Here is a 12002-nt window from a genome sequence, read left to right on the forward strand (position 1 = left end):
TCAGGTGCTTAGGAGTAGTGAGCATCCTCTGCTAACCACTTTGCTTTACTCCCGTCGTGTGCTCTTTGTCCTAATCGAAAAAAAAAAACACGGACAAGTCCGTAGAGAATTAGGTGATTAATTACGGTCTAACAATTAGAATGAAAAATTAAACATAACATAACATGCCAATACCTAGATAAAATGAGCAGTTTAGTGTGTAATTTTAGGTTGATTTTGAAAGGTTACTAATTATGTGGCATGTTTTATAAGCATATTAAAATATTGTCTTTTTATGTTTTTTAAGCATATTAAAATATTGTCTTTTTATCTTTATAGATGCTTCGAGGAATGGTCTTGGAGAATTTTGTCCATTTTAAAGAAAGATCTATATTAGACTTTTCAAAAACAAAATATGGTCCAAACATTTTTGTTGGGGCGAGTTCAACAGGAAAAACAGCTGTATTAGAATTAATCAGAAGATGTATGGATATGAAATTAAACTCATCCCTCACAAACCGTTGTGACGAAAGTAAAACAGCATATGTTTTTTGCGAGTTTGAAAAGACATTTGGAAATTATGGACCTACGGTCATATCAGGGATGATTGTAGATAGAGTACACGAAGATTACGTAGACGATGATGAAGAAGATGAAGAATGGGTAGAGAACGTGAAAGAAGATAAACAAGAAACAATATTTCATAAAGTCATAATGTACTTTTACAAAGAAGAAATAAAGGTTTGTTGTAAAACGTACTTTAAGACACCTGACGGAAGAATCGTTGATCTTAGAAAGAATGTGAAACTCGGTAAAGTGTTTTTGGATGACATTAATGTAATTGATAAAATTTTGTGTATTGCCAACAAAGGTAGAAAACCAAATGAAAGTTATAAGATAAGCAGTGGAATAAAAAATGACTTCGATATTGCATTTGTGGAAAAAGTTTCAAATGAAATTAGAAAACAACAAAGAGAAGATAGAATCCACAATCAATATCCAAAAGTATGGGGAGCATTAGAAGATGAATTTGTTGGTGTTTTGTCAATGAGAGGATTGGGTACATTTCAATGGACAAAAAGTTCATTAATCGACGATAAATTCAAATCAATCAATTATGAAGGCGCAAGCGCTCAAGCGGAAATTATAGCTGAACTGATAGAAAGTTAAGACATTGATTACAACAGAGAACACGAAATATTTAATTTTCTTACCAGTGGAAGTAACTTTAATTTTGTCAAGAAATCGACTTCGGAAATAGTTGTTCAAAAAGGTGGTAAAGAGTTTGCGTTGTTGAAGACCTCTGTTGGAACTGTAGAGGCCAAACAATTTTCACTTTTGATGGCACACGATAGGCTGCAAACAATTTGTCTAGAAGAGCCTGATAGAGGAATGCATCCTCAGATGATTGAACGTATGAATGAAGTTCTGCACCACGAAAGTCGCAAAAAAACCATTATTGTTGTAACTCATAGCCCATTTCTTGTCGACTCCACGTCACTGAAAAACACTTTCTTCTTTTCGAGAGGAGCGAATGGTTCAACAGTCGTCAACATAAACGACGAACTCGAGAAAAATGAATATTTAAAGTTGTTAGGAACAACAGAATTCAAAACTCTTTTGTTTTCCTCGAGCGTTCTTTTTGTTGAAGGACCCTCTGATAAAATTGTTCTTGAAGCTATATTTAGAAAATATAAGCAAAGTTCAAAGTCATTCGCTGACAGTTTTCCAATATTACGTCACGAAATATGTTCCATGGGAGGAAAAGGAATAGCCAATAGAATGAAAGATTTCTGCAAAAAATTAAATATAAAGTTTTGTGTAGTTACAGATAGGGATGTAATGATGGATGACAAAGGGCCACAAATTAAATATAGAAGCAGTTTTAGCTCAGATTTTATAGAAGATGATTGTAGCATTTCAACGTTTCTTGAAGACAAATTTAAAACGTTTTCTGATAATTTGGCAGAAAACGAAAATCTGTTTGTTTGGAAACATGGCGAATTGGAAGACTTTCTTTTAAGTAAACACCAATTTGAAATCTGCAAACTTTTGATTCCAGAGAACTTATCTAATGAAGAAAATTATCCATTCGATGTAACAGATCCACACTATAAAGATTCCAAAGGGAAGATCAACAAATCTTTGAATGGTGGAATATCTCGGGATAAACTGGATGATTTAGCAACGCTTCTATTGCAGTTTGAAGAAACTGGTCGCCTGTGTATTTTCCTGAAAAACATAAATGACTGCAAATATCCATAACCATTCTGTATCACATGTTTACCAAAATGTATATTGCTTTACTAATATTATTATTAAGATGCACTGAAAAAGGTTGTTTTGTGTATTAAATAGATTATATAGATTGCAGTATTTAAATAGTTTTGTTCCTTAAAATTAAAGATCTTCGTTTCCAACATATGACCTCATTGTTTTTGCTAGGTTTCTTTTTCCTTATTTGCATTAGGGTATTCCGGTTTCAACGATTGTACGGTTTCTTTTTATCATTAATAAAGTATTCCGTTTCTAAAGGGAGACCCTCTTGTTGTTCTACGGTTTCGTTTATCATCTTTTACATCTGTTATTTATTCGAGAACTATTACTCAAAAACTATTCAATCGATATTCATAAATTTGCTGGACTGATACAGCATTATCTGCACTTAAAATTCCAAAAAAAAGAAGATAATTAGATAAAATAAATGGGCTGATGGAGTCTCTATCGATTTGAGATTTTAGGTTTTTTAAGGAACTTTTAAGGACCATTTTGTCTATATAATCTCTCTGAAACTTATCGTGATAGTAACATGAAACATTCAGGGATAGTAGATGATTCTCCGTAAATGATTCTAACTATTTTATATTGTGAAAAATGCGAGATACGTTGAATCTCGCTTGATCTCAATAAGTGAAATTAAATTTTTTCACGAAATTTTCACACATTTTCTTTGTTGTCTTTTAAGATAAATTCCATGTATGAATCAAAACTCGATCGCCATGCAAAATCAAAGGTTTTATTCATACTTTTCACTTTGATATATTCTGATCAATTAAAACTCTTAACACCAATTTTTGACGCTATGTGGTCCCGTCGCCATTGTTTCAGAGGGTAAAAATGTGGTATTTCAATGCTTATTTACGAACAAATAGTGAGAAATGGCAACAATCTGAGGTTTCCAGGGTATAATATATTTCGAAAAAAATCATTATTTTACAAGAGAAGGAAAAACATTCATGGAGAAACGCATATTTTAAAACCGCTTCCATGGTAACTTAACAGAAACTTGTAACATATTGACAGTGTTTTATAAATCTAATAGTTTCTCATTTCAACTTTTGATAAAAACGTAAAAAACTGATTTCAATTTTTTTAACTGTTCTTTGGTAACAGCTTAAGTATTGTTTTTATTCATCAATTTTCTTCTATAAAAGTATTATTGAAAATAGGACTAAGGTTGTTTTATGTCTTGGATAGTTTATATAAGGCCTATAAAAAATGTGTGTTTAGGATAACACTGATGAAAAGATTAGGTTAAGTAGGTAGAATTTATTTTTATTTTATCATATTTTTTTCTACATGAATCCTTAGTATGTTTGTTTGTGTCATATTTAAAAACGGATTTTTGATAAAAATAATATAATATTCACAATCTGATAATCTAACTAGACTCTTGTTGCAAAAGCAACAAAAAGGTCTTCCTTTTTGATATACATGTATCAATTCAACTGTAAGACATTGATTCTCTAACATAGAAAAAATAGTGGATGTGATATTTATTGTGAATGATATATCCAGACGTTACTTCCATGTAAAACAACGAGAATGAAAAAAAAAATCAATTTTTGAAGTACTTTCTGTGACGACCGGAAGCAACGCCAGACTAAACAAAACATGTTAACCATTTGTACAATCATAAGTCAATCTTTCCTCAAAGTTTGGTTGTTCATGTCTCTGCCAAATCTGAGATCGCTTTGAAACAATATTTTTGTCTTGGGACCGGAAACGGACGAACGGAAGTGATTTATAAAAACAAAAGCTGGTATTTTTCGTACATTTGCTTAGCGTACATCACTGTTTATCAGGCTAGATGAAACACGCAAGAAAGTCAATTAAACGTGTTAAAAACATGATTTGTTTGCACCCTTCCGGTGAGGACCGTAAGTGGCGGTTGACAAAATAAAACCTGTTAAACACATCTTCAATCAAATGTCTATCATTCATGAAAGCTTCGTGTCTCAATCACTTACAATGACAAAAATCTCGTGGGCATCAAATTTGTAAAAAAAAAAAAAAAAAGAAAAGCTACGTAGAGATATTAAATATATATCACCGGAAGTAAAATCTATTTGCTAGTTTAAAATCATACAGATGACATCTAAGATTGCATACTGATATATTCATTCCATGTAAAATAAAGAAATAAAGAGAAAAAAAAATTGAAGTGCTTCCGGTGACGACTGGAAGTTACGCCAAACAAAACAAAATAGTGTAAACATATGTATATACATAGGTCTATCATCCCACAAAGTTTGATTGTTTAAGTCGTCACCGTTTTTGAGATATCGAGGAATCAATGCTTTTGTCTCGGGACAGGAAACGGACATCCGGAAGTGTTCAATGAAAACGAAAGTTAGTATTTCTTAAACATTACACAACAAGACTTAATTGTCTATCAATTTAACTAACATTGTAAAAGAAAAACCGTTAAACTTTTAAACAACTTGATTTGTTTGAACTCTTCCGTTGGGACATGTAAACGCTCTAACCCATTGCGCTTCAACGTACACAACACAAGTCTGCATGTCTCTTTAGCGTTTGTAAAGTTTCTGTCATTTTAGTTGCAAAAGTTATTTTTTTCATTTTTCAGACTGCATGCACTATTGAGTTGACTCCATATTGACCCTGTATAAACAATTTCTTATCAAATTTGTGTATTACATGTAAGTAAGTGTACTAGACACTTATCATTTTTATATGACAGTTATAATAGGAAGGAAGGAGTATTTCTTTCTTAATGTATTATAATGCATCAAATACAATGTAGGTCATGACCTTATGGGACTGTTCTGACCCCACGAAACAGGAAAATACAAAATATCTTCTAATGTCATTATGATGCATCAAATGGTGTAAAGTACATTAATGACCCCAGGTGTTGTCTTTAACCCCCCCCCCCCCCCCCGCCTTTCTGAAATAGGAAATGATATGATACACGGTATATTTTGTTAACTTCTGAGATCCTCATCCCTAAACCATATAATTTATTTTTGCTCTTTGTGTCATTGCGCGTAAAATTGTATATAGATTATGCCCCCTTGGAGACACCCTGACATTTTAGAACTAGAAATAATAATGTATTTTATCTTATTCATATGTTATACAGTAGTGTTTGATCCATGTGGATAACTCCTAGCCTAATGATGTCACTGCTTTGTTTAGGAGACTTTACAATTGCCCCAAATAGGCGAATACACATGATGCATATAACATTTTGTTTATAAATCTTAAAAATTTAATTAAGCAATTTCCAAAATGTTAATGTAAATCACGAGAGAAAAAGCAATCAAGAAATGATTTAAAATTTGCTACTGTACACATGGGGGTGTCAAAAGGGTGTGGGGTCTAATATTGAACCTTGTAGGAAGAATCGTAGACTCTATTGTAAATGGTAACTTGAAAACGGACAAAGATAATAATATAGGGGTTTCATAATCATATATTGGCTGTTACTGGCAATATATAGGGTTTATTAGATCTGACCCCTGATGTCATCCTTAACCCCCAGGAATTTGAAATTACCATATATCTCAGAAACTGTTATAATCATGACCCCTAAACCATATATATTCATGTTTCTGATGTCAAGGGGCATCAAATGTTATGTAGGTCATGGGCCCTGTGGGTGGTCCTGACCCCCTCAAACAGCAAATCCCTTAATATCTTCAAAACAGTTGAGATCCCCACCCTTAAACCATATATATTCTTGTTCCTTGTGTCAAGGGAAATCAACCAGTATGTATGTCATGGGCCCCGGGGGTGGTCATGACCCCCCTTGAACAGGAAGTGCACGAATATCTCGAAAACGGTTGAGATCCCCACCCCTTAACCATATATATTCTTGATCCTTAAAGGGCATCAAAGGGTATGTACCGGTAGGTAATGGGCCTCAGGGTTAAATTTAATTTTTCAAATCCGTAATGCACAACCATGGAACAGTTCCTATCATATCCCAAGATATGATGTGTCTATCCATTAAATCATAAAAGAAGTTCTAGGATCTATGTTTTTTTTGAAGTGATAAACGTCAATTTTGTGCTACATTTTGACTCCCTGGATGAAATATAAATTTTTAAAACCTTACTGCACATCTATAGAACAGTCCCTATCATATCCAAAGATATGATTGTCCATTCATAAAATCATAAGAGGAGCTCTTGGATCAATGTTTTTTTTTGTGATAAACGTCATTTTTCTGCTACTATTTGACTCCCTGAATGAAATTTAAATTTTTAAAACCTTATTGCACATCTATAGGACAGCCACAATTATATCCCAAGAGATGACGTAGCTACTCCAAAAGCTGTACAAGGAGTTCTGGGAACCATATTTATTTGGCAAAAAAAACCCGTCATTTTTTGTTGCCCACTGATCCCCTTAATAAAAAAAAATTCTGGAACCTGATCACGTCTCAATATGACACCCCAAATCATATTCTAGAAGATCATTTGTCTACTGCAAAAAAAAAAATGATGTTTTTGAAACCAGTTTTTTTGTAAAAAAAAAACCCCATCATTTTTCAGCCATTAAATGACCCCCAGGACAAAATTGAAAATTCCGAAACCTTATTGCGCATCTATAGGATACCCTAAAACATATTCCAAACGATGATTTGTCTACTGTTGAAAATGTAGGAGGAGTTCGAGGAAGAAGGTTTTTTGTGAAAAAATGTCATTTTTTACCAATTATTTGACCCCCAGGACTATAACAGAGATTTTTTGAAACCTTTTTACAAAACAATATGATACCCCTAGTCAAACTCCAAGAGTTCAGTTTGCTGGTTTATAAGATGTAAGAGCAGTTTGAGAAAGTAAAACGTGACAGACGGACGGACGGACGGATGGAACAGGGTAACAACAATATACCCGAACTTTCTTTAGAAAGTGAGGGTATAAAAAGGAAAATCCAAATTCCGTTTTTGACCCTATTTTTAACATCCGACGCCATTTAGACCCCTTTTGGCAAAGAATAAGACCTAAAAAGTTAAAGTTTACGAATTTTGATATTTGACAATTGACATTTGAATGCATAAAAAGATATTTAAATGAGGAATGTTCCTCTTATCCTTATAGACACTTAAAAAACATTAGGGGAAATTCTGAATTACAGATCAATCGACTCCCTGTTCCGCATTATGCTTGAAGCAACAAAGAGTAAGCATACGCACCAGAATTTCGAATTCGGTTTTCAAGATATCTCTGACAATTGCATTGGTACTGATAGTATTTTTGTTCACATCCATGTTCTGAGCATAGAACAAGCATTACTGACAGAGGTTCCGGATGCATACATGTACAATTGGAATCACGTGTCAGTAAACTAGGAAGACATAAAATGACTGATTTTGACAAAGAATTAAATGTAATTATGTTTACAACTATGTATTTCAATGAAGGATCAGGGCAATGCATTGATCATTGTAACAGATACACAGGATGAATCTCTGCCATTCAGTCAATTGAAAAGTGACTGAAAGGTAACTGAAATGTGACTGAATGGCATAGCTGTGCCATTCAGTCACCTTTCCAGACCATTCAGTTATCATTCTGAATGGCAGAACTTCATCCTGTGATAGTTTAATAGTTTATCGTTCTTCATCTTGTTAACTGCATGCTCTGACCAGTGGTTCCATTTATTTCTATCGGCATTATATATTTTTCCTTGATTATTTTAATAACTTGAAAAAATAATACATTAATCACATTTCTACTACAGTTATTGCCAAGATCAAAGAGATGCCGCGGACATTATTCTCCAATATACCACAAACGTCAACAGTAAATTTTCAGATCAGAAATACCTATTTGTCTCGCATTGATCATGAAAGTACAACTTCAACCCGTAAACAGTTTGATAAAACCATGTCAATTTTTCGTGTTAGTTTCAGTCAAAACGATGTGTATTGCCTCAAATGTTTGTTTTAAGAGATCAATGCGGCTGTTCCTAGGACCTCCCTAGCACAATTTCACTGCGTGTTTTTACATGTGCATGTTCACTCAGAAGAAACTCTTCTAAGTCACCATGCTTACTCTTTGTTGCTTCAAGCATAATGCGGAACAGGGAGTCGATTGATCTGTGATTTAGAATTTCCCCTCATGTTTTTTAAGTGTCTTTATAAAATATAATATTTTATGCACATGTAAAAACACGCAGTGAAATTGTTACTACTACACGTTATATATATATATATATAATAAAGATATATATAAAGATATATATAAAGCACAGAGAAATTCACTTTTGTGAATTTCTCTGTGCTTTATATATATCTTTATCATTCACTATGGGCAGGTATATGTCAATTTGAGAGTTATTGCAATGTTTGTGCTTGTTATATATGTTTGTATCTATGCAATGTGTATCGTTCCGATCCTCTCAGATTGTCGTTTAACTGTATTCCACCTGTATCTCAAGCGACTGTGTAGTGCGCGGCCAGCGCGCTAGGTTCGGTTCGTTATCGAAAGCAAGATTTTTGTCTTGCCTAGATAGCCGAGTGGGGAGCGCGGTGGCCGCTCACTGCTAGGATAATGGGTTCCAGAGGTCGTGAGTTCAAGCCTCGGTCGGGGCGGATGGTGGAGCTCCAACAAAAGTGAATTTCTCTGTGCTTTATATATATCTTTATCATTCACTATGGGCAGGTATATGTCAATTTGAGAGTTATTGCAATGTTTGTGCTTGTTATATATGTTTGTATCTATGCAATGTGTATCGTTCCGATCCTCTCAGATTGTCGTTTAACTGTATTCTACCTGTATCTCAAGCGACTGTGTAGTGCGCGGCCAGCGCGCTAGGTTCCGTTCGTTATCGAAAGCAAGATTTTTGTCTTGCCTAGATAGCCGAGTGGGGAGCGCGGTGGCCGCTCACTGCTAGGAGAATGGGTTCCAGAGGTCGTGAGTTCAAGCCTCGGTCGGGGCGGATGGTGGAGCTCCAACAAAAGTGAATTTCTCTGTGCTTTATATATATATATATATATATATATATATATATATATATATATATATATATATATATATATATATAACGTATAGAAGTAATAATTGTATTACTGTATTGCTGTACCGGCATTTAATTATATCATTATGTTTGTGTATATTTGTTTACATAACATTGCTCCTCGCGAGCAATGTCAAAGTATTACGTAATGGTTAAAGCGCATTGCTCCTCGCAAGCAATTGGCATACAATATATATAGGGGAACGATTTATTGAGTGGGTCAGTCCGGTTTTGTGTGTGAAAGAGGATTGTTTATGTTACTTCATTTCGGATTTATAATTACTGTATTATTTCACTGTGGATATTTAAATGTGAATTTTTTTCATTTAGTAAAAATGATATTCTCTGGGAATTATTTCCCTTAGACCCTTGGACGAGAACGCTACAACTGGTGGCAGCGGTGGGATTACTTGTAATTTCTTCGAATTTTAATTTTGAACTTCTTCGAACTATTCTGTTTGATATTTAAACTTTTTGACCATGGAATTAAATTCAGGAGAGTCGGTGCAAAGACAAAGATTTGTAAATGTGATTGATACTGATGAAAATGGACATCGAGTGATAGTGGGACTATATGCTCACAAAGAGTGCCCAAGTTGCTACTTGATGTTTAATTGCAAGGAAAATTTTAACTGCACCAAGCGAGGAAATAAAAATATTTTTCTTCTACCGCAGCCCGTGCTGCAAATACAGAGTAAAAGCGTTTCCGGAGGAAATTGTAAATTATTAATTGTCAAACTGGATCCTTTTGTGACATTTGTTTTTTTAGTGCAATTTGCTCATTTTCTAAAGATATTTCAAGGTGGTGACCGCACCATATATTCGCCAGTTAAGATGGATTTCACGAATAATACGCCTACTAATTTACCACAAACTACACCAAGACCAAGAACTTCTGTAAGACGGAATCTGATACAGGACTTTGAAAATGAATTACCGACTCCTATTGTCACCAATACCCCTCCTGTTCAGGATATAAAGAATAGAGAGAACCGCACTGAAGTGGAGCCTGAGTTGTTGTTACGCTTGACTCATGAAGCGCTGGGAAACATAACGATAATATTATTAGGCATCGTTGTGTGTGCAGTTTTGTGGAAATTGTATCAGTCTACAAAGAGAAGGACTGCCTGGATACCTATTACGATGCCAAATACTTTAACTGGAAGAGGATCAGGATGCCGTGAGTTACAATTAAGTTGGATTGCCAGGATTGGGATTAAACCTTCGCGTCAAACGCACGTTTAAAGGAGAAGGAACAGAGGTGTGGAGTGAGTTTGTGCGATATTTTGAGAACGTTGCTACATTTAAAGCTGAACACCGCTCGTAAATAGGAACCGTCACACAGGTACCTGGTATATAAACCCTTCGATTTCGTTACACCCGATTGCACATCTGAAACTCGTGGCCGACGTGTAGTGTTCCTTTCGTTGTCTTTGGATTTTTATGCATTTAATTGTTATTTATGTGCACATTATGTCTGTAAATAATGCAATGACCAGTTCATTTGATGTTAGTACTCTCCTGGTTTGAAAAAAAGTGCGTAAAACTTGACAATTTCATCGCGACCGAGTAACATGGCGAGGCAAGATGTACGTCCACACAGGTGAGACCTCTACAGCGATATACTTTGAACTGTTAAGAGGTCTATGGCTTATAAAGGGGTATAGGAAGAGCGGTGCTGAAAGAGAAATATAGCGGACAGTGTCTATTTACGAGCGGTGTTCAGCTTTAATAACTGTTCTATTGATATGAGGCGCAGAGTTCTCATCACTACTTTCCGTGGACAAGCGTAAGCGTTCGCGTACGGATTCCCAGACAGTAATCTAGAGGATTATAACCAGCTGAAACTGCAGATGGACACTAGATTCGGACATACTGCGATGAAGGAGAGCTACATATGTTGAGGCAAAAATGGGAAGGAAGCTGCCAACAAAATCTTTCAGTGACTTTGCCAAAGCTATTGCTGACTTATCCCAGAAATTGCGACAATGTTGAAGAAGCTAGCCTGAAAACTAATTTGGACAACTGTAATGCTGATCCGGTTGGCTATGAAGCGCACTAGATCAAAGAGCCTACAAGAAGCGGTGATTGCGGTAATGCAGGAGGAGTGCATTCGCATGACGGAGAAAAGGAATTTAAGAAGCAAGGAAAACAACCCTGTTAGACCAGTTTACGGAGTTAGTGAATTCTCTAGGAATGCAGAAGTTCCAGTTACTAAAAAACCATACCACGCGGAGTCAGAAGAAAAAAGAAGGATAGCGAAGAAGTGCTACGGGTGTAATTCTGTTATGCATTTGTACAAAGACTGTCCAAAGCGGAAAATCGCTAATGAGAAATCTTTAAATGTAAGAGTGTTGAGGCAGTAAGCCATGTGTCGGCACAGCATTTAGAGAAGCGGCCTAGTACAGGAGAATTACAACATCGTGATGATAGCAGTAAAGAAATCTCTGCAGTGTCAACGCAAACAGATGTTGAAAATTTGCACTTGAATTATGATTCTAACAATGGAAAATGTCAAATTATTGAAATTAGAAAAAAGCCAGGAATGAGGTTAGATGGCTTAGTGGAAGGCACATCGCTAGAGTGGATATTTGACACGGGTGCAATGAACACGTTCATAACAGAAGATGTTTATAGGAGCATTCTTCAAGAACATAGGTCTGTGCTGCAGCGCGCTAAATAGCAATTTACTACAACCGACGGAAGAAAACTTAAAGTCATTGGAACTGCAAAAATGTTGTTATCCTTTT

At 35.2% G+C, this 12002-nt stretch overlaps 1 protein-coding gene across 1 annotated transcript; it reads left to right on the forward strand.

Annotated features, from left to right (window-relative positions):
* Window positions 1-328: 328 nt before the first annotated feature.
* LOC128167949 (uncharacterized) lies at window positions 329-2557 on the forward strand. Its single transcript, XM_052833971.1, has one exon. The coding sequence runs from the start codon at window positions 1321-1323 to the stop codon at window positions 2242-2244; it is 924 nt and encodes a 307-aa protein (XP_052689931.1). The 5' UTR covers window positions 329-1320; the 3' UTR covers window positions 2245-2557.
* The last annotated feature ends 9445 nt before the right edge of the window (window positions 2558-12002 follow it).

This window comes from Crassostrea angulata, chromosome 10 (assembly GCF_025612915.1).
Source record: "Crassostrea angulata isolate pt1a10 chromosome 10, ASM2561291v2, whole genome shotgun sequence".
NCBI classification, from domain to species: Eukaryota; Metazoa; Mollusca; class Bivalvia; order Ostreida; family Ostreidae; genus Magallana; species Magallana angulata.